Below are 24,159 nucleotides of genomic sequence, written 5' to 3' on the forward strand. Positions count from 1 at the left end.
CATAAAGCGAATTACCATTTAAAATACAGACCAGAATGAACCAATGATTCCTAATGATTCCCAGTTCTCTTGTTTTAGCTTTTCTTCCTTCCTTTAAAATGTATAAAAACATAATTGCTGATTATATTAAAATCAGTGATTTTCATTATATATAAGATGGCATATGATACATAATGATCATATTATTAAACTACATATTGTCAATGTTGTATATTATAATATCAGTATTATAATTTCTAAGCTGTGTTTTAGTCTGAACAGTGGGAATGGATAGATTTGATCAAGTACAATTAAAACCATATCAACCGCAGGAATGTCGCTTATTTTCATGCCTTCCGACATAAAAACTGAATCAAATGAATAATCATGCTAAACAATTAAAAAATGCTGCAGAACTTCACTGACTTGTCAGCGTGAAGCTGTGACAGGAAACTGCAGAAACGTAACGGGAGAGACGTCAGGGCGTCCAACGGTTAGTCTTTCCTCGGCCTACAGGGGGCAGTAGTCACTGTCAGAACTGCAGGTAAAGCTGGCCAGACGCAGTAAAGTTGATTTTATTTGTGCATTTCTGAATCTAACCCGTTATAAATCTAAGCCAACCCACGAGATAATGAAACACATCAAAGCAAAACACAAAAAAACCCAAAGACAGTTTGACTGGCCGTTTTATATATCAAACAGTCGAAGTTAAAAAGATAAGTATTTTTTCATCAGGTATTCCTCCGCCAATATATATAGTGCGTGAGCCATGTGAGTGAGTGACCGGTTCACTTCACCGATTGGCTGCCAGCCGATGAGACTTGAGGACTCCTCCGGTGATCACCGTCATCCACCGGAACCAGCTGGGCCCACCTGGAGCGCGGTTCGGCCGGGCCGGGAGGATTACTGGAGGAAACGTGAAGAGTCTGGTTCCTGTTGTGTCCAGGTGAGGCTGCGTGGCTCCTGCTGCGTGGCTCCTGCTGCAGCAGACGGTAGGTGTACTGACTGCGGGATTTTACTGTTTATTAGAAACAAGATGGAGCAAGGATTTATTTTTCCTGAGGTTAAACATCACGAAGAAACAGCAGATTTTCCACTGAGGAAGCAGCAGCTACAGTTTTATAGCAGGGTAAATATTTTAACGTATTTTTTGTGAACCTGAGAGAGAATGTGAAGTTTTTGATGATCGTCTTTTTAATATTTCTGTAAACAGAAAAACTTTGATGCGGTTTCTTTAATGAATAAAGTGCACGGCGGTGTCAGTGCATGTCTGGTCACCTGCAGCTGCAGGCCAGGTGTCCTCTCTCTGTCCACTCTGTCTGCAGCACCACGTCCCTGTGTGTGATGGACATTTGTGCTGCTGCAGCATTCTGGGTGTTACGTAACAGATTGTCCTCTGCATCATCCCGCAGGCCTGGCCAGGATTAAGTAGATAGACTCTGTGGCTCTCCTTGGCATGGCAGAGCTTTCAGGAAACACTGTCATGACATCCAGCTGCTCCTGATTGGCTCCTCAGTCATTTCATCCTGAAGAGAAAAAGGGAAACTAATGGATTTGTCTGCTGCTGGAGGCTGTGTTGTTATCAATGAGTTTTTAGTTTTGCAGCCATTAAATTTAATTATTCTGAGAGATTCATCTGTCCACATAGACCAGGCTCCTTTTGATTTGGTCATTTTATTTACACATTTTTGCTTCTATATTCAGTTGTATTTTTTAAGTTGCCATCTTCAGTAATTCTTCCTTAAATAACTCTTAATAATTCATGTATTAATCCCATTAATTAATGAGTCCTGATTAATTTACGTCCTGACATTGTTTTACAGTTAATTTCTTAGGAATAAAATGCAATGCATTGATACATATCTTAGCTTGATGACATAATTCAACCCTTATTTATGCTGTCAGCTGATCCCACAGGAAAAGATGGACAAATATTTGTCAAGTTTTGTCTTAGATGTTTGAGTTGAAAATGTTTTCTCATCCAAAAGAGAACATCATTATTTAAATATGAAAGAAACTAGTTTTGGATAAAACAATCCCACTCAGTTTTGTCCATAAAGTCTGCTGCAGCTGCTGCTGCAGCTGCAGCTGCTGCTGCTGCAGCTGCAGCTGCTGCTGCTGAAGCTGCAGCTGCTGCTGCTGCAGCTGCAGCTGCTGCTGCTGCAGCTGCAGCTGCTGCTGCTGCAGCTGCAGCTGCTGCTGCTGCAGCTGCAGCTGCTGCTGCTGCAGCTGCTGCTGCAGCTGCTGCTGCTGCTGCTGCTGCTGCTGCAGCTGCTGCTGCTGGGCTCAGCTTTAATAAATCTCCTCTAGGTTTGGCTGATCTTATTTCATTTTAGTTTTCAGCACAGATTAAAGCCTGTGGATGTTTCCTGTTCTTGTAGATTTCCCGTTAAAGCAGGACGGCCTCGTCTGATGCAGCCACTCCTTGGTTAAGTTGTGATTGTGCTCTCTGGCTCGTCATAATCGGCATTTTTGTGTCTGGATGTCAGCGTGGAGTTGAAAGCTGCACTCTGCTCAGACTTGTTGCTGGCATTTAATCAGTAACTGCTTTTCATTTCTATTATTCATGAACACAGTAAAACAACAGTAGCGGCTCTGATGGGATTTAAGCCTCAGTGACAGTTTAACCTCTTTAACCACAGTTTGACCGCAGCTTCAGTTGCATAAACCTGTTCTGCTGCTTGACAAACGTTCTACTCTAAACTGATTTCTCAGAAATGTTGAGCCATGGATTTGTTTGACGTTCAACTAAAGACCATCTTATTCCCAGAGCAACAACGGAGCCTTTAGCTCTGTTAGCTGTTAGCTTTTGGTAGCTCGGTTCTTTTTGTGACCCTTTTCTTCACAGTATTGAGCCACACCCACTTTAATCATTGCTATGTTTCACAGTAAAAATCTTATATCATTGAGAGTTATAACATGGAGCCTTTGTGATAAATAACTGGAAAAATGCAGATGACTTAGCTAGCATTGAGCTGTTAGCCACACGTAGCATTTGCCAGTTAAAAGACAGCTAGTCGAGATGAAAATAGTTTTAATATAGTGGATGTTGTCAAATAATCTGCTTTTTAATTTTATTCAATGTTACTGTTGTGATAAAAGGTCCAATAAAGTTTAGATATAATGTGAAAGTTGCAGTTAGCTGTTAGCAGCATTCAGCAGCTAAATGGTATTTGGAGATAATGTAGTTTTAAAATGTTGTAAATGATCTGCAACAATACTTTTATTTAATGTAACCATTTTTACCAGGTAGGCATTATTATGGTAAAAATGTCTAATATGTAGCCATGGTGCTAATATTTCCGATGAGCTGCCAGATGTAGGAAATAAATACAACTGAAACAAATAAAACTCGCTATAACGAGATTTGCAGAACATAATTAATTTCAGTAACTCCAAATAAGCATCCAAAGAAGACAGTAAAACAATATAAATTGTGCTTCTTTTTGATAGTTAAAAGTTGTATAGTTTATCATTGATAGTTGAGAGGTATGATAGAAACATTTATCTGAAAATGATCAGGTCTTATAAAAACTAAAATCAATAAAAACTCCCAGCGAGCTCCTGATCCAGACTGCTTTAAAACATCTTAAAAGATGTCTGACTGGCTGGAAGGGAGCAACAGAGAGATTTCACTCTCAGTTCTGTGTTTAGTTATTTTGGCTGCAGCAGCAGATGGATGCTGGTCTCACCGCACACCTTCCTCTCCTCCAACTGGCTGCCGGTTGTTTTCGGCTGCTCTGTGTTTCCAGGGCTCAGTGAAGGCATCAAGGCGCAGAAAACTGGGGCACCATTTCCTTAGTTTTATTGGAGAGTTTGTGCAGAGGACAGTGACACCTTCATGTGACCTCTGACCCCTTGGGTAAAGCATGGCGTTCCAAAACTCTTAAGGAAGACTGGTTATCATGACAGAAAACATTTCCATTCACGCTTCCTGTGTGGGAGAAGCTGGATCTGATTAGAGGATCTCACTCAGAGTTTCCAGACTTTCTCTCACTCAGGAAACGTTCGTTGCTCCAAACGTTTCAGACACAAACTTCAGGATAAACGTTTCAGGAGTTTTCCTGAAGTTCGTCAGCCGGCAGTTTTTGCATGTAGAAACACGACGTCTGCCCCGATATGCTGCTCTGGCTCGATGGGCGTTTATTTGAAAGAGGGTTATGAGAGAGAGGGAAGACAGGCAGCAAACGTCAGGCCCGGAATCAAACCTGCAACCTCTGCCTCCAGGTCTGAGGGTTCCATACGTAGCTTGTACTTTGCCCCTGCACCACCACAGCACCCCCTCTAACACGAATTTGATGAGTAACGAATTGATAATCTGATCTATTTCAGCCTAAATGAACCCGTTCCGTTTCAGATATTCTGTGTTTTATGGGAGCTAGCGGTTCGTTGGCCCGGCGTCTGAAACAGGAACTCATCCGTTTTTATCCGACTTTCCCATGTTTGGATCTTTTCCTGCGAAGCGATTCCAGGCAGATGACGTGAGGGTCGTGTCGTTCAGCAGGTCGCACGTGAGCAGTCATCATGTTACCGGGGAGGCCAGCCGCGGCTTTAAAGTTCCTCGGTAATCTGAGCCGGCCTCTGATTGGCTGCCTGATTCCGGCTCGCGCTGCATCAGATTACATGTTTAGGTTTCTGCTGCTGATGCTGAACAGAACGGAGAAGGATCTGGGCCAGAACCCCCCCACCCCTGGCCCTGCGTGTGCTGTAGAGGAATGTCCCTCCCCTCTTGCCGTAGTCTGTGCCAGAAGCAGCCGATTTGTGTTTACTGCAGGATCCCTCCTCCTCCTCCTCTTCCTCCCTCCGCCTGGATGGGAAAACGCAGCAGCGATGGGTCACACATAACGCGTGATCGCGCAGCACAGAGCGTGAGGACCAGCATCCCAGTTCCTCCCAGTCTGTCCCAGTCTGTCCCAGTCCGGCCAGCTGGAGGAATCATTTCCTACTGGATCTGTTTTTTTTCTGCCTTCAGAAGGAGCCAGAGGAGTAAGTTAAGACTGCGGCAACAGTTACTGTGTGTGTGTGTGTGTGTGTGTGTGTGTGTGTGTGTGTGTGTGTGTGTGTGTGTGTGTGGTGTGTGTGTGTGTGTGTGTGTGTGTCGGAAACGTTCAGGTGAAAGAGTCCTCCCACTTTTCCCTGTTGAAACTGAATCATAATCCATGTTAATGTTTTGGTTGTTTATTTATTGTGGATATTTAAAAACCCAAATGTTGCTCAGAAATTAAATTATCATTAAAAAAATAGTCTATAAATGATAGCATTATAGTTTGTCGCCATAATTTGTGGTTCTGGTTCACATGGAGCTAAAGCATGACGCTGCCACTACCATGACTCAGCAGCAGAACCTTGGGCCGGTCCGTTCAGAACACAGAGCTTTAACGGGTCACAGCGAGGGTCAGAACCAGGAGGTTCTGGTGGGTTCCTGGCTGATGTCACAGATTCTCTATGGAGATGTAAAACTAGATTGGGCCCAGTGGAAGAACAGAACCGCTGCAGGTCGGACTGACGGCAGCGCCGTCCTGACGCGTCTCCACATGGGTCTTCAGGGACCGGTTCTGATTGGCTCTACAGGTTCAGATTACTCTTTTTGGTTCTGGTGGTTCTGACAGTTTCAGGCTGACCTCTGACCTCATTTTGCTGCGTCGGCAGTCGCCCCTGCATGCTGCGAGTGACACATCCTTCCTCTGTCCCGTTGCCACGGGAACCGCTCCAGCTGCGTTGTTTTCTGGAGACGAAACACGAAGCAGCGAGTCGAGAGACTTCATGAATGGATCAGGGGATCGGGTCTGGGTCGGTGTGAGTGGGTCGGTGTGAGTGGGTCGGTGTGAGTGGGTCGGTGTGAGTGGGTCGGTGTGTGTGGGTCGGTGTGAGTGGGTCGGTGTGTGTGGTCGGTGTGTGTGGGTCGGTGTGAGTGGGTCGGTGTGAGTGGGTCGGTGTGTGTGGGTCGGTGTGAGTGGGTCGGTGTGTGTGGCTGTGTGTGTGTGTGTGCTGTGTGTGTGTGTCGGTGTGTGTGTGGCTGTGTGTGTGTGTGTGTGGCTGTGTGTCGATGTGTGTGTGTGTCGGTGTGTGTGTGTCGGTGTGTGTGTGTGTGTGGCTGTGTGTCGATGTGTGTGTGTGTCGGTGTGTGTCGTAAAGGTCGTGGTTATGCACATTTTAAAGTGTCGCATTAGAAACGGTTGGTGCAAATGTCAGAATTTGAAAAAGCTTTGCAGAAATGTTTCTATGCTGGCTGAAGTTGGATTTGGTGTTTTCTGAAAAGAGTTAGCCGAAGAGATGGAAACGTTCACAGAGTAAATCCAGACATGGGGAACTGTGGGCCTGTGCCTTACCAGAGGCACCAAACTTTGAATAAATGTAAAAGTCCAGCTTTCATCTGGGAGGGAGGGACGCGGCCTGCTTTTTAGAGGTGACGTCTACTTCCTGTTTATTCCAGCCAATCGCAGCATCAACATCTGATTGCCCTGGAGTCTGGGACCTGGCTGAAGCTCCTTTCTCTCCATCAGACGGCAGATTTCTCTCAGCAACCATTTCATGGTGCTGCTTCTCCGTCATATTTCTGCTCCTTCACTCGGCCCGTCGGATCAGAACCGACCTGACAGGCGTGTAAACGCGGCGCAGTGTTTCTCCTCTCTGAGCCAGTGCCAGCGGCTGATTCTAACAGGACGGGATGAGCTGCCGGGTCGGTCCAATTAGACTGCCTGGGTGAATGTAGGACCCGTCTCTGCCTGACCCGGTTTGACGGAACCACCCGGACCGAGTCCAGAGTTCAGCTCCGACCTGGAAGGGTGAGGAGAAAGGGATTTTAAATCGTTTCAATGTTCTGAAATCTGGATGAAGAACTTATTAAATATTCTGTAGCCCAACGATGCCTTGTCCAACCGGAGATCCCTTTGGTCCAACCGGAGATCCCCTTGGTCCAACCGGAGATCCCCTTGGTCCAACCGGAGACCCCGTTGGTCCAACCGGAGATCCCGTTGGTCCAACCGGAGATCCCCTTGGTCCAACCGGAGACCCCGTTGGTCCAACCGGAGATCCCGTTGGTCCAACCGGAGATCCCCTTGGTCCAACCGGAGACCCCGTTGGTCCAACCGGAGATCCCCTTGGTCCAACCGGAGATCCCCTTGGTCCAACCGGAGACCCGTTGGTCCAACCGGAGATCCCCTTGGTCCAACCGGAGATCCCTTTGGTCCAACCGGAGATCCCTTGGTCAACCGGAGATCCCTTTGGTCCAACCGGAGACCCCTTTGGTCCAACCGGAGACCCCGTTGGTCCAACCGGAGATCCCTTTGGGTCCAACCGTAGGTCCTGATGATCTGGTGGATGAATTTCTGCCCGGAGACTGAAAAATACCTGGTCACATTTATTTCCTTCAACACAAAAATCCTCCAACATGAAGAGCTCAGAAAACACTGGCTTGGAGAAACTTGGTCTAATTATTTTGGCCAAACCGTTGAAATCAAATGAAGCAGAAATATTAAAATGTTTCAGGAAATCTTTAATCTTGGAACGTATCCAGAAAAATGCATGTAGGGAAAGTTTTCGAGGTTAGCAGTTCGTGGAATAGCAGAAGCTGCCCAGCAGCCGAGATGCTCATTCATGATGATTAAACGCAGCAGAATAGCTTCTGGTTCCGGTCCAAAACAGCCCACGGAAACACTGAGGCGGTCCGGTCCGTTTTGATCATGTGATCAGTATCTGCTTTCCCAGCTCCTTTTTCTCTGGAGTAAGATTTGTTCAGAACCGGATCGGACCTCTAAACCCCCCGACCGTTCCGAGAACCGTTATTGGGTCCGGTGAGGTTCTGTGGGTCCGGTGAGGTTCTGTGGATCCGGTGAGGTTCTGTGGGTCTGCTGCAGCTTCATCTCGCTCCTCTTCATCTTCCTCCACCTGGAAGTGAGGAAGATGAGTCGGTTGTTACCGGGGAGAGAAAAGAGGTCTGACCCGGTTCTGAAGGCTTTTATTTAGCTGCTCCGGTTCTTTTAGTCTCTGACCCACAAAAAACGACCAGAACCGACCCAGATGTGACTCCCTCCACTGGAAACACCAGGAAGATTCAGCCTGCAGGGGGCGACATTTCCCAGTCAGATTACTGAAACTCTGCATGAAAATATGAAAAAACTACGATGAGACATTTCAGCTTTAAAGGATTCAGATTTTTAGACGTGATATAATTTATTTCACCAAATCCAGAGTTTTATTTTGCATTTACTGAGGTTTTGGTTCTGCACAGGAAGTGACCCGGGCTGTTTCTGTGTGAGGCAACATGTGAACCGAGCGGAGAGTTTGAGAAACTTCTGACTCCGTCTGGACATGAGCAACATGAAGCTGCCTCTTCGTCGCCAAGGCCACCACAACGGCAGCGCCTTCCCGCTCTCCTCTTCCTCCTCCTCTTCGTCGTCTCCGGAGTCGCTGCGGAGTCCGAGCGGCCGGACCGAGAGCCTGCTGGCGGCGACCACGACGACCGCAGTGATGCCCGCCCACCTGCAGGAGCTGGTGCTGTCCAGGTGGGCTCCTGAGGAGGAGGAGGAGGAGGAGGAGGAGGAAGAGGAGCAAGAGGAGGAAGAGGAAGGGCGGCTCCAGACCGACGCCTCCGCCTCGCTCTACCTGGACGCCAGCAGCGCCGGGTTCCACCTGGACGGTTACCAGGGCAACGGCAGCTGCTACGCCGCCGACTCGGACGCGACGGAGATCCCAGCTGATGATGAGGAAGACGAGGAAGACGAGGCGCTGTTTGTGTCTGTGAGCTCAGACGTGTGTGTGACGCTGAGCCAGGCGAGTCCAGCTGGGCCCGGCGCCGGACCGGACCCGCAGGACGGGGGATCGGACCCGTTGAGGGCAGCGGGACCGCCGCGGGGCGACCCGGACGGTCCCGCTGCCTCCCAGAACCTCAGCAGAACCTCTCAGACCTCCAGCAGTCCAGTCGGAGGCGCCGCTCCACCTCGGGTCGTCCACGTGACCCGAACCGGGCCGAGCGGCGCTGCCAGAACCTCCAGCCTGGAGACAAAGGGAACCCAGAACCCGTCTCCATCCAGAACACCTGCTCAGGTACTTCGGATGACCTTTGAACTCAGATTAGGTTCTAACCCTTTATCAGAACTTCCCAGATGTTTTCCGTCTGCTCAGCAGAACCGACCAGAACCCAGCAGGAGAGCCGAAGTGGCCGGCAGTAGAAAACCGACTCCAGGTCCGATTAAAGTGGCCCGGCTCCTCCGGCCCAGCAGGGGGAAAGGTGCGGCTTCCCGGGCCGACCACCAGGGGGCGGCGGCCTCGCCGTCTGCACCACCAGAGAAGAAAGCAGCGGAGAGCCGAGCCGCGTCCAGCAGCTCTGTGGGTTCTGATCCGGTCAGAGACGCTGCAACACAGACTGCTCAGGAGAAGCCAAGGACTCCCAGCAAGGTGAGTGAAGTTCTGGTCCAAACTGAGTACAGCCCGACCCAACAGCAGCAGAACTCACTGCAGTCCCAGAACTGGTCATAGTTCTGACACAGGAAGCGGGTCAGGCTGTAGGTTTCGGGTCCAGTAACAGTAAAATGGTTCTCTGGTGATAATTAGGGTCGAGGTTTTGATGTCAGTGACAAACGGGCTGAACCAGAACCGCCTCCTGCTGGTCTCTGAACTGGTTCTGGTTCAGGCGGTCTGGATCTTTTCAGTCTGGACTCAGAACCAGCAGCCGCTGCGGTACCAGAACCGATCTGCTGCACGCGCTCAGAGCGAGCCGCAGCTGCGGGGAGCGTGTCGACACAGGACGGTGGTATGCTGCAGTAATCTGCAGGATTCAGGCCCGGTTCTGACCCGATGGGGGCGGGTCGGGGGCCGCTCCTCCAGCAGACGGAGGCCGGGCCTCCAGACTCTCCATGTGTTTGTAGAGGGGCCGAGACTTTCCTCCCTCTGAGCCGGCCCAGTTTCCCTCCTCCCCTCGTCTTCCTCGTCTTCGGCTCCGCTCCGGCTGGGAATGGCCGACGCCTTGGTGTCGCTGCGGCGCTCCGGGCCGCTGGGCTGGAGCGCCGTGGCCAAACATCCGCTCTTCCTACAGAGGGCCGCCTCCGGGCCGCCGGGACGCAGCGGCCGGCCCGACCGGGGGCCGGCGCCGCCACTGGGACCGGACGGCGCCGGGGGAGAGGCTGACGGACCCGCAGCCAGGAACCAGAACCAGGGTGAGTCTCTGTGTGTGTGTGTGTGTGTGTGTGTGTGTGTGTGTGTGTGTGTGTGTGTGTGTGTGTGTGTGTGTGTGTGTGTGTGTGTGTGTGTGAGGTGTAAATCCAGCTGCACGCGCAGAGTGTTTTCCGCTCTAACTGCCGTATCTGGAACCGGGTCCAGAACCGCTCCAGCTGCTTTGGGTCGGACAGTTTCTGTTTCCTGCAGAGGTCAGAGGTCACTCCGTCCGTCCTTTTAGTACAGATCTTTGGCTCTGTACTAAAAGCCCGGTTCTGGTTCTGACTCGTTGAACGGGTCCGGCTGGGAAACACCATTGGACCGTCTCCGTCTGAAAGCGGGTCTTTGTCCTGAGCGTTCCCCTCTGGAGGACAATGAGCCGTCTGTCCTGGTTCCGGTGGGACAAGCGGACGCCTCCGGACCTCGGACCGGGATTTCCACCAGTCTGGTTCTTTTCTGTGAGTCGGCTTTGCGTTTGGGCCGTTGGTCAGTGGAACCGGTCCCATCCACATGTCTTCCTGGGCCCGGTGAACACGGAAACTGAGACGATCCGGTTCTGAACTCACCGCATGTTGATCTGCGTGAAGACGACCCGAGCCCTCAGCATGATGCTGCCACCACGGCAGCGCCGGGCTGCAGGGACTCGATGCCGATCTGGAAAACCGGTCCGTCTGTTGTTGTTCAGCTTCTAGATGGATTTACGTTCTGAACTGTGGGAACCTGGAACTGCAGCAGAGCGAGTTTCAGGGCTGCTGTCACCGGAAGCATCATCAGCTCAAAACAAAGACGCTTCAGTTTCTCATCTTCACAGAACAGCATGAAAACCTGCATGGAGAAGTTTTATGGTGGCCCTGAAGGGCCAATAAAATGCAAACACAACAACACAACAGAAGGCAACCAGAGATGTTATGCTAGCAAGTTTATGATAACCTAGCATCACCACTTGCTTTAGCTTCCTTTGCAGCTTAGCTAATGTAACTGGGTCTATATTAATAGTTATATATTTACACAAAAATGTTTTCTTTAATGAATTTGTCAGTTTGCATCTGGCTGTTCTTGTGTTCTTCTGTCTCTGTTATGGGGGGTTTGGTCCTCCAGCTCCGCCTTACTTTCTTCTTCTCTTGTTCAGGGTCCTCCAGGACTGTTATAAATGTTAAGTTATTCATTTCCTCTTCCCTTTTGTCATTCGTTCCACTGGGGAGAGGCAAGTTTTGTGGTCCATTGGAACCCTTTCATTCATATTCTTCAAATGTTTATTTTTCCATCTGTGCTGATTATATGTGTTTGAATATTTTCATTTGAGTTATTACTCCTTTATAACAGTGTTATGTTGTATAGATTGGGCTGGAGAACTGGAGCACATGCTATGTGCTAATGCTAATATCTCCCGATTGACAGATCAATAAACGGAGACTGCCTCCAAACCCAGACTTGATACTTTGTGGTTCGTCCGATCACCACACACACAACGCAGAAGTCCACCGGTCACACTTAGCATTCCTTCAGTTTTAGCGGTTTTGTTTCCTCTTATTTCCTGTTGATTGAGTGAAATAATCCGCAGGTTTTGTTTCTCGGGTTGTTTTCCTGGACTTGTAAACAGTAAAAACTCGAGTCCTGAGTCTTTTGTGATTTCATGAGTCGGGTTGGAGGCTAAGTGGGGAGCGGTTCTGGTCTGGTTCTGGTTCTGGCGGGACTGTAATGGAGTGTTGTAACTCAGCCCTTACCCAACTGTGATTCCTGAGGTAACCCAACCCAGCTGCTCCGAACCCAAACTGAGCCAGATGTTTCCTGCTCTGTTCTGGGTGGTTCCGATCCGGCTGAAGGCAGCGAGCAGCAGCACGAAGTCCAGGGAAAGGTTCCTGTGGTTCGGTGTGTTTTACAGCAATGTTTGGCTTAGAATCATTCACTTATTGTTGGAATTATTTCAGTTAAACTGAGTAATAATCACAACTTTATAGCGAAACATGAAGCCATTAAAACCTAAACAGAAAATATTCATAATAAATGGATCAAATCAAAATTTAGCAGGTGGAGGATTTCTCTTTAGCCATTGCTAACGCTAGCCTAGCATGGTTGCTTTTACCCAGAATGCCTTGCTCTGTAGTCCTGCTTGTGGAGCGGTCTCTGGAAACCCAGGCCGGTTGACCGGGTTCTGGAGGACCAGAGTTAGCTTAGCATTCACACCTCACCAACCGGACCGGACTTTCTAGGAAAACAAAACGGAGTTAGATTAAAGCGGGCCGGAAGTGGGCCGGAGCCGGGCCGGAAGTGGTGTGGATGATGCGGCCGTAGTGATGAGTGCAGGAGCTCCAGCATCCGGTGCAGAGCTGCAGCCGTCTGGACGTTTTCAGCTCCATCCTGAGGGGATTCAGGAAAATGTTGGTGTTTCCAATAGGAAACTCATTGAGATCCACATGAGAAACTGGTTAATGATTCCTGAATCTGCTACTTCTTGGACCTGAACGCAATGGATGAATGGATGATTTTTGCTTGGATTCGTTTGGTTTTTTTGATGCGTTTTTGTGAAATATTGTTTGGCATTTCATCCATCCTCTTATGTTTGCAGATCTTTCTTTTGTTCCTGTGAAATTTCTTGGTTTTCTTATAGGTAATTCTCTGTGCTGTGACAGGAAGTTGCGGAACAAAGTGTTCCTGGTTTTACCGTCTGAAACCCGGAGCGTTTTGCTCCACAAAGTGGGTGGCGGTCTGATGTCCGCAGCTTCTGCCCTCCTCCTGGTCTGGGTGTGAGGAACCGGAGCCTTTTGTTTCTCTCAGGGATTCTCTCTGCCTCGCTCTTTGGAAAGAATGTGTGAATCAGTCTGCAGAAATGACGAGTGACGCAGTGCTGCACAGTTCTTTCACTGTAAACCATCCAGCTGCAGAAAGATCAGTCCTGTCTGCTGGTTTCTCAGCTGTAATTTAGACTTATATTTAACTCTGTGAAAAGTTTAAACGCCTCCTTTCTGAGTCCTTAACGGCACAACAAATGGTTTTTTCTGCAGAACAATAAAGTTCAGCATCAAGCCACAGTTTGGTCCCACAAACAAGTCGGAGCAACAAAACAAAAGCTCCTGGGACAAAGAGACTCCTGGAGGACAAAACTTCCAGGTTTTCATTCGCTGTCCTGATCCATGTGGTCTTCCAGGAATCTCTGCTTTGACAACAAACGTGTGAGAAAATAATTGAACTGAATGAAAATGAAATTTCTCAGAGAAACATTGGAAGAATTTTGCACATATCTGTTTCTACACAATCAAACATTGAAGGATTTTGAGGAATTTGGGGGAATTAGATCTCAGATCTTGTGCATAAAAAACCAGCAGCAGCTGATGGAACCACAACCTGTCCCAGTACAGAATGATGGACAAACTGGACCTGCTGGACTCTTCAGGACGCACTAACAGGAAGAGCTGGACGAAGTATGATGGGAGGATGGAGGGATGATGGATGGATGGATGATGGATGGATGCATGATGGATGGATGGTGGATGGATGATGAAAGGATGATGGATGGATGATGGATGGATTGATGGATGGTGGATGGATGATGGTGGATGGATGATGGATGGATGATGGATGGATGATGGATGGATGATGGATGGATGGATGGATGGATGGATGGATGGATGATGGATGGATGGATGGATGATGGATAGATGGATGATGGATGGATGATGGATAGATGGATGGATGATGGATGGATGGATGATGGATGGATGGATGGATGGATGATGGATGGATGGATGGATGATGGATGGATGGTGGATGGATGATGGATGGATTGATGGATGGTGGATGGATGATGGATGGATGATGGATGGATGATGGATGGATGGATGGATGATGGATGGATGGATGATGGATGGATGATGGATAGATGGATGGATGATGGATGGATGGATGATGGATGGATGATGGATAGATGGATGGATGATGGATAGATGGATGGATGATGGATGGATGGATGATGGATAGATGGATGATGGATGGATGATGGATGGATGATGGATGGATGGATGATGAATGATGGATGGATGGGTGGATGATGGATGGATGGATTGATGGATGGATGATGGATGGATGGATGATGGATGGATGATGGATGATGGATGGATGATGGATGGATGGATGGATGATGGATGATGGATGGATGGATGATGGATGGATGATGAATGATGGATGATTGATGGATGGATGATGGATGGATGATGGATGGATGATGGATTAAGGATGGATGATTGATGGATTATGGATGGATTTATGGATGGATGGATGATGGATGGATGGATGGATGAATAATGGATTAAGGAACCATCATCCATGATCCATGATGATGATGAATGATGGACCTGAACCTGAAAAGGTTCAGGTTCAGGTTCTGGTTCTGTGGTTCACCTGAGAGGTAACATCGATCTTCTTCCAGGTCGAGATTCAAGAAGAAAAACAAATGGATGGATGGATGATGGATGGATGGATGATGGATGGATGATGGATGGATGATGGATGGATGGTGATGGACGGATGGATGATGGATGGATGATGGATGGATGATGGATGGATGGTGATGGACGGATGAATGATGGATGGATGATGGATGGATGATGAATGGATGGATGGATGATGGATGGATGGATGGATGATGGATGATGGATGGATGATGAATGATGGATGGATGATGGATGATGGATGGATGATGGATGGATGGATGATGGATGGATGATGGATGGATGGACGGATGGATGATGAATGATGGATGGATGAATGAATGATGGATGGATGGATGGATGATGGATGATGGATGGATGATGGATGGATGATGAATGATGGATGGATGATGAATGGATGGATGGATGGATGATGGATGGATGATGAATGATGGATGGATGATGGATGGATGGATGATGGATGAATGATGGATGGATGGATGATGGATGAATGAATGATGGATGAATGATGGATGGATGGATGATGGATGAATGAATGGATGGATGATGGATGGATGGATGATGGATGGATGATGAATGGATGGTGGATGGATGAATGATGGATGGATGGATGGATGGATGATGAATGGATGGTGGATGGATGATGGATGGATGGATGATGGATGGATGGATGATGAATGATGGATGGATGATGGATGGATGGATGATGGATAAATGAATGATGGATGGATGATGGATGGATGGATGGATGGATGATGGATGGATGGATGATGGATGGATGATGGATGGATGATGGACGGATGGATGATGGATGGATGATGGATGGATGGATGATGGATGATGGATGGATGATGAATGATGGATGGATGATGGATGGATGGATGATGGATAAATGAATGATGGATGGATGATGGATGGATGGATGGATGGATGGATGATGGATGGATGGATGATGGATGGATGATGGATGGATGATGGACGGATGGATGATGGATGGATGATGGATGGATGATGGATGGATGGTGGATGGATGATGGATGGATGGATGATGGATGATGGATGGATGATGAATGATGGATGGATGATGGATGGATGGATGATGGATAAATGAATGATGGATGGATGATGGATGGATGGATGGATGGATGATGGATGGATGGATGATGGATGGATGATGGATGGATGATGGACGGATGGATGATGGATGGATGATGGATGGATGATGGATGGATGATGGACGGATGAATGATGGATGGATGGATGGATGGATGATGGATGAATGAATGATGGATGAATGATGGATGGATGAATGATGGATGGATGGATGGATGATGGATGGATGGATGGATGATGAATGATGGATGGATGATGGATGGATGGATGGATGGATGGATGATGGATGGATGATGGATGATGGATGGATGATGAATGATGAATGGTGGATGGATGATGGATGGATGATGGATGGATGATGGATGAATGAATGATGGATGAATGATGTATGATGGATGGATGGATGGATGGATGATGGATGATGGATGGATGGATGATGGATGATGGATGGATGATGAATGATGAATGGATGGTGGATGGATGATGGATGGATGGATGATGGATGGATGATGAATGGATGGATGGATGGATGATGGATGGATGATGGATGGATGATGGATGGATGGATGATGGATGAATGAATGATGGATGAATGATGGATGATGGATGGATGGATGGATGGATGATGGATGGATGGATGATGGATGGATGATGGATGGATGGATGATGGATGGATGATGGAGGATGATGAATGATGGATGGATGATGGATGGATGATGGAGGATGATGAATGGATGGATGATGGATGGATGGATGATGGATGATGGATGGATGATGAATGATGGATGGATGATGGATGATGGATGGATGATGGATGGATGGATGGATGATGGATGGATGATGGATGGATGGATGAATGATGAATGATGGATGGATGATGGATGATGGATGGATGGATGGATGATGGATGATGGATGGATGGATGATGGATGATGGATGGATGGATGGATGGATGATGGATGGATGGATGATGGATGGATGATGGATGGATGGATGATGGATGGATGATGGAGGATGATGAATGATGGATGGATGATGGATGGATGATGGAGGATGATGAATGGATGGATGATGGATGGATGGATGATGGATGATGGATGGATGATGAATGATGGATGGATGATGGATGATGGATGGATGATGGATGGATGGATGGATGATGGATGGATGATGGATGGATGGATGAATGATGAATGATGGATGGATGATGGATGATGGATGGATGGATGATGGATGATGGATGGATGGATGGATGATGGATGATGGATGGATGGATGGATGGAAACATCTTCATAATGTCTGCATCTTGATTCTCAGAGAAAGTTGAATTTGTTTCTGTTTCTCGTTCTTTTCTTGAAGACGGTCGTTGTATTTGCTTCCAGGTATTCCCAAACCTCGAGCTCCAGGAGTCGCTCACAGTCCCACCGCCTCCATTCCCAAACCATCATCCAATCAGCAGTCAGCCCCCGGGTCTTCATGGCGACCACCTGCTCCCGCCGCCTCCAAGCTTCCTGTGAAAGGTGTGGCGGCCGGCCAGAGCTCTTCGTCTGCGGGGATCAGCGAGATCAACGCGGCCAGCAGCAAAGGTGAGGGGGCGGGGCTTCCACACTCATTTCCTGTCTTCCTCTGGACTTCCTGCGTCTCTGCCGCCATTTAATCGGGACAGACGTGAAGCAGTCGGGTTGCTGGAGTGAAATAAAACTGTCTTCTGCCCCAATCTTGCAGAGACAGGGAATTTGAGCAAGTTGGGGTCAAAGGTCACATGTGGTAGAGATCCAGAGATCTGCTGGTGTCTGAGCGCTGCTGCTCTCTTAAAACTACTTCCTGTTCCTCTTTATTTCAGTAAAGATCCAGAGAAAGTGTAACTTTGGGTCCAGAAAGAAAGATGCATGTAGTTTCTATTTCTGTGAAAAATCCTGATGCAGAGAAGGTTTTAGCTCCCAGGGGGCGATCCCAAAGATTCCCAAAGATTCCCAAAGATTCCAAAAGATTACCTGAAAGCTCAGGTAAGCATCAGGCGCCTATGAAGGATGACGCTTCGCTCAGTCTGTCAGGAATCTCAGTTGAGTTTCTCCTAATTCTCTGCTCTGTTCAGGACTAGCATACGGCTGGATTAGACGTTTTAACACAAGAAAAGGTATTTAAATGTTTTAGCCTAGTTTAGCTTAGCCTTCAGGTTAGCTTAGCCTTCAGGTTAGGTTAGCCTTCAGGTTAGCTTAGCGTTAGTTTTCCTTAACTTTAGCTGCCCAATCTATATTTGCAATTTTTTTAATGACCTTATCTTAATGTACAGCTTACGATTTGTTTTACCATAATTTTATCCTCTTAACCTCAAATTATTTTAGTTTAGCTTTTTGGTTTTGTTGTACTTACAATTGAAAGAAAATAGATCTATTATTGTTAATAAGTAAAAATGAGTTTAGTTTATCTCATCTGATTTTAATTTGGATAATTTATCTGGCTTGTTTTAATACTTCATGTTTGTAAATGAACTTTTCCAGCAAAATCAGAAGTAAATATTAGTACAGAGCCTGAACTGTACCGGAACAAGAATATGTAAATAATGGACTTAAAACAAGAGAAGGACGTGTTGACAGGTAAAGGCCAGGTAAAGGCCAGGTAAAGGCCAGGTAGAGGTCAGGTAGAGGCCAGGTAGAGGCCAGGTAAAGGCCAGGTAAAGGTCAGGTAGAGGTCAGGTAGAGGCCAGTTAGAGGCCAGGTAGAGGCCAGGTAAAGGCCAGGTAGAGGTCAGGTAGAGGCCAGGTAAAGGCCAGGTAGAGGTCAAGTAGAGGCCAGGTAAAGGCCAGGTAAAGGCCAGGTAGAGGTCAGGTAAAGGCCAGGTAAAGGCCAGGTAAAGGTCAGGTAGAGGTCAGGTAGAGGCCAGGTAGAGGCCAGGTAAAGGCCAGGTAAAGGTCAGGTAGAGGTCAGGTAGAGGCCAGGTAGAGGCCAGGTAGAGGCCAGGTAAAGGCCAGGTAGAGGTCAGGTAGAGGCCAGGTAAAGGCCAGGTAGAGGTCAAGTAGAGGCCAGGTAAAGGCCAGGTAGAGGTCAGGTAAAGGCCAGGTAAAGGCCAGGTAGAGGCCAGGTAAAGGTCAGGTAAAGGCCAGGTAAAGGTCAGGTAGAGGTCAGGTAGAGGTCAGGTAGAGGCCAGGTAAAGGCCAGGTAGAGGTCAGGTAAAGGTCAGGTAGAGGTCAGGTAGAGGTCAGGTAGAGGCCAGGTAAAGGCCAGGTAAAGGTCAGGTAAAGGCCAGGTAGAGGTCAGGTAGAGGCCAGGTAGAGGCCAGGTAAAGGTCAGGTAGAGGCCAGGTAGAGGTCAGGTAGAGGCCAGGTAGAGGCCAGGTAAAGGTCAGGTAGAGGCCAGGTAAAGGTCAGGTAGAGGCCAGGTAAAGGTCAGGTAGAGGCCAGGTAAAGGCCAGGTAGAGGCCAGGTAAAGGCCAGGTAGAGGCCAGGTAAAGGTCAGGTAAATGCCAGGTAAAGGTCAGGTAGAGGTCAGGTAGAGGCCAGGTAGAGGCCAGGTAAAGGTCAGGTAGAGGCCAGGTAAAGGCCAGGTAGAGGCCAGGTAGAGGCCAGGTAGAGGTCAGGTAAAGGTCAGGTAAAGGTCAGGTAGAGGCCAGGTAAAGGCCAGGTAGAGGTCAGGTAGAGGCCAGGTAGAGGCCAGGTAAAGGTCAGGTAGAGGCCAGGTAAAGGTCAGGTAGAGGCCAGGTAAAGGTCAGGTAGAGGCCAGGTAAAGGCCAGGTAGAGGCCAGGTAAAGGCCAGGTAAAGGTCAGTAGAGGTCAGGTAGAGGCCAGGTAAAGGCCAGGTAGAGGCCAGGTAAAGGTCAGGTAGAGGCCAGGTAAAGGCCAGGTAAAGGCCAGGTAAAGGTCAGGTAGAGGCCAGGTAGAGGCCAGGTAGAGGTCAGGTAAAGGTCAGGTAGAGGCCAGGTAAAGGTCAGGTAGAGGCCAGGTAAAGGCCAGGTAGAGGCCAGGTAAAGGCCAGGTAGAGGCCAGGTAAAGGTCAGGTAAAGGCCAGGTAAAGGTCAGGTAGAGGTCAGGTAGAGGCCAGGTAGAGGCCAGGTAAAGGTCAGGTAGAGGCCAGGTAAAGGCCAGGTAGAGGCCAGGTAGAGGCCAGGTAGAGGTCAGGTAAAGGTCAGGTAAAGGTCAGGTAGAGGCCAGGTAAAGGCCAGGTAGAGGTCAGGTAGAGGCCAGGTAGAGGCCAGGTAAAGGTCAGGTAGAGGCCAGGTAAAGGTCAGGTAGAGGCCAGGTAAAGGTCAGGTAGAGGCCAGGTAAAGGCCAGGTAGAGGCCAGGTAAAGGCCAGGTAAAGGTCAGGTAGAGGTCAGGTAGAGGCCAGGTAAAGGCCAGGTAGAGGCCAGGTAAAGGTCAGGTAGAGGCCAGGTAAAGGCCAGGTAAAGGTCAGGTAAAGGTCAGGTAGAGGCCAGGTAAAGGCCAGGTAAAGGTCAGGTAAAGGTCAGGTAGAGGCCAGGTAAAGGCCAGGTAAAGGTCAGGTAAAGGTCAGGTAGAGGCCAGGGTCAGTGAAGGTTTTTTTTGGTATATTTTACCTTTCCTTCCTCCAGGATTGGAGTTGATCGTGTAAACATCGTTTTTTTTCTCACCGACACATTTCTGATGGTGTGATCGGGTTGCCACGGAAACCAGCTGGTTGCCATGGTGATGCTGACCCTGAGAGCGGCGTAGGTGTTGAAACACCTTCACACAGGTGGAGCGGCGAGATTCATGCTCTCTGATCAGACCGGCTGTGCTGTCGGGTTCTGGTTCAGGTTCTGGTTCTGGTTCAGGTTCTGGTTCTGGTTCGGGTTCAGGTTCAGGTTCTGGTTCTGGTTCAGGTTCTGGTTCTGGTTCGGGTTCAGGTTCAGGTTCAGGTTCTGGTTCTGGTTCAGGTTCTGGTTCTGGTTCGGGTTCAGGTTCAGGTTCTGGTTCTGGTTCAGGTTCTGGTTCTGGTTCTGGTTCAGGTTCAGGTTCTGGTTCTGGTTCTGGTTCAGGTTCTGGTTCTGGTTCTGGTTCAGGTTCAGGTTCTGTGGTTCACCTGAGAGGTAACATCGATCTTCTTCCAGGTCGAGATTCAAGAAGAAAAACAAAAAATCCTTCATGTAGAAATAAATTGTAATTTTAAAACGAAGTGGAAAAAAAACAACAAATGTTTTTATTAAAGAAAAGATATAAAATCTGCTTTTATCAATCAGATAAAAAGTTTAAAAAATTGAACTTTTGTTACTCTTCGGTCCTTTTTAGGCTGGACTTGTATTTCTGAACTGGTTCTAAATTTGATGCTTTGCGTTTTCCAAGCAGACTGAAGGTTCTGATTCTGTCGGGTTCTGTTGTAATGAACATCTTAAAGGAGCTGATTTTTGTATCTGTCTGATCCTACATCATCAATACCACGTCTGAGGGAAATGATCTCTTTTTTGGCCATTTTTCGGGCTATAAAATAAATGTTGATAAGACAGAGGCAATGGATGTCAATGGCAATATTCCACTAGGGGTTAAACAACAAAGCGGCTTTAGGTGGCCAGGGAGGGGCATTAAATACCTAGGCATCAATATTCCTCTCTCATTAAATGATTTGTATCATATCAATTACATTAAAACGCTGGCTATAATTAAAAAGGATCTAGAGCGATGGTCAGCATTGCCTCTGTCCCTCCTCGGCCGCATTGAAACCATTCATATGAATCTGTTACCCAGATTATTGTATTTGTTCCAGATGGTTCCGGTTATCATACCAAAATCTACGTTCCTTGAATTGGATAAAATGATATCGAAATTCATATGGCAAAGCAAGCGCCCTCGCATAAAATATAAAACACTTCAAAGAAGTAAGATGGAAGGGGGTCTCAGTCTTCCTGTTTTAAAATACTATTTTTGGGCAGCTCAGTTAAGGCCTTTAATTTCATGGATCCAACAGGACTCTCAAACAAGATGGCTGAGTATTGAGCAAGCAAAGTGCTCAGTACCATTAAAGGTATTGCCATTTTTAGATATTCCAGTAAAGGAACTGCCACTGTGGACTAAAACCACTCTTAACATTTGGAACAAAGTGCGAATTTCATTCAAGCTACCAAGAGGTTTATCAATATTAACAAGTATTGGACATGCCAAATCCTTCACACCCAATTTCTTAGACAGAAATTTTTCTAAGTGGGCTGAACAGGGGCTTATATTCATTCACCAGTTGATTGACAGGAACGGACTTATGTCATTTGAAGAGTGATTTCTTTAGATATTTACAGTTGCGCTCTTTCTTGTCTGCACACAGGGACTGGAAAAGAATACTAAATCCCACACCATTAGAAAATCTTTAATCCATTTCCAGAAAGGGGAAGGGAATAAAAAACTGATAGCAAAGTTATATAGTGTATTTCTGTCAATGAACCTTAATAAACCCACTTGGACAAAGCAAAGATGGGAGGCAGAGACGGCCAAAATCATTTCTGATGAAACATGGGAGGGAGTCTGGACTGAAGCACATCGAGTTACAAACTCGAACATGTGGCGGGAATTTAAATGGAAAATTATTAGCAGATATTTCAGGACCCCAGATGTAGTTGCTAAGATGGATCCTACGGTTCCAAGCTTGTGTTGGAGAAACTGTGGCTCAGCAAACCCCAACCATACACACATTTTCTGGTCATGCCCCAAACTTCAAAACTTCTGGGACGAGATGTACGGAGCCATAAGTCATATCTTTCCAGGGGTTTTACCAAAGGATGTTACAGTTGCACTACTTGGTATTATACCAGAGGGTTTGCAAGGACGGGCTAAAGTATATCTGCTAAATATCCTTTTTACAGCAGCAAACCTGAAATGTATTACAATCAGGTGGATGCAATTGGAGCCACCTTCCTATGACTTATGGGTTCAAAAAGTAAGGGAATTGTATAGAATGGAACAAATAACATACTCATTAAGACTTCAAAAAACACTTTTAGTCGGCGCTGGGGCCCAGCAGAAGCTCTGTTGATGTAAATAAACCCAATAGGTTTGTCATATGGTGTTTAACTATCCCACGAAGTGTCTATTTCCATTTTAGGATTGTTTAGTAAGAAGTCAACAAATGTGATGCTGAGGTTGTAAGATATTATGCTGAGATGTTTATTTTATGAAAATCATTATATTGTCAACATTTGTATTATGTACCACTGATGTATGGCTGTATATTTGCTCTGTAGAAAATAATAATAAAAATGTAAGTTCAAAAAAAAAAAGGAGCTGATTTTAGTTTTTAATGTCAGAATAGATCAAATTCATAAAACTTCCCTTTACAGTATCATGTAAAATTAACTTTCACGTTTTTCCTTCATTGGAAACAAACCTGCAGAAAACCATTCAGCTGCAGAACACCTGGGTGGGCCTAGCCCCGCCTCTGAGGCGAAGCCCCTCCCCACCCAGCTCCTTCAGAATAGCCAGCAGTAATTAGCAAACAGCTGGAACTGCTGAGCTCATTATAGGAGCTGCTGCTCAGAGCAATGCTGGTAAAAACGTTAAAGGGTTAATAGAGGAGCCATGTTGGGTGACTTCCTGGAGGCGGAGCTTCAGAAAGAGTAGGAGTTTCTTAAAGAGACAGAAGCCCAATTTTGAAGCGTTAAAGCAGGAAGACCTAAATTTCTTTCAGGTTATATTTTATGTAACTATGTGAAGGTAACATAGTTACTTGATTATGGTATAAAATGGCCACCATGTGTCTGGAGAACAGACTACTGGCCCTTTAAGACCAGTGAAGGTTTTTCCTGAATGAAATAAGAATTGAAGGAAAATGGAGGAATGTGATGCTGGTTGAACCTGAAGCGTTTTCTCGCCTGCAGCTGCCGGGTCGAAACCCGATGAACCGCCCAGCAGAGGCAGCACCAGTGCTCCAGTGCTCCAGTGACGGCTCGTCCTGCTCCGCCCCCAAGCCTCCAGCGGCCGCCATGAAGGGCAGAGCGCTGCCTCTGCAGGCCAGGGCGACGACAGGTGAGGAGGTTTTAAACCGGGACAGGTAGGCAGAACCTCCAGGGCCGGTGCCACCAGGATCGCTCTGGTTCTGGATCTGCTTCTGGTTCCGGTTTCAGAGTTGAAATCGGGACGGATACTGCGAAGGCTGCAGTGGTGATGACCCTCCGGATGTGACCTTTGACCCAGGGGGATTATCAGCTGGGTCGGTTGCCGGCAGATATTTATGTCAGAACCACGTGATCCAGAACAGATGGGACTGTTGGACCAGAACCGGCTGATTCTGCAGATATGAGTGGAGCTGACTGACCCGGTTCTGACTGACCCGGTTCTGACTCCAGTCAGAGACGATGGTGTTTCACGTCTCCTCTGTTGGACCTGCAGGTTTGAAAAGCCCGACCGGCACCAACCAGAACGCCATCAGAACTCCTGGCGGCCAGCCGCGGCGAAGGCGGCGCCGCCCGGGTCGGCGAAGCCCCCGCTGCAGAGGAACGGCTCGACCCGGCTCAGTCGCCTGAACAGCACAGGTAAGCCACCTGAGAGGCGGTGGG

At 47.6% G+C, this 24,159-nt stretch overlaps 1 protein-coding gene across 1 annotated transcript; it reads left to right on the plus strand.

Moving 5' to 3' along the window:
• Positions 1-766: 766 nt before the first annotated feature.
• On the plus strand, positions 767-23,546 carry LOC129355573 (translation initiation factor IF-2-like). Its single transcript, XM_055025170.1, has 6 exons — positions 767-971; positions 8,210-9,024; positions 9,103-9,375; positions 10,013-10,133; positions 17,072-17,275; positions 23,482-23,546. Exons 2-6 carry the CDS (start codon positions 8,290-8,292, stop codon positions 23,544-23,546), a joined length of 1,398 nt encoding a protein of 465 aa, XP_054881145.1. The 5' UTR covers positions 767-971; positions 8,210-8,289.
• The last annotated feature ends 613 nt before the right edge of the window (positions 23,547-24,159 follow it).

Source organism: Poeciliopsis prolifica, unplaced genomic scaffold, assembly GCF_027474105.1.
Source record: "Poeciliopsis prolifica strain line A6 unplaced genomic scaffold, Auburn_PproV2 SCAFFOLD138, whole genome shotgun sequence".
Classification (NCBI taxonomy): domain Eukaryota; kingdom Metazoa; phylum Chordata; class Actinopteri; order Cyprinodontiformes; family Poeciliidae; genus Poeciliopsis; species Poeciliopsis prolifica.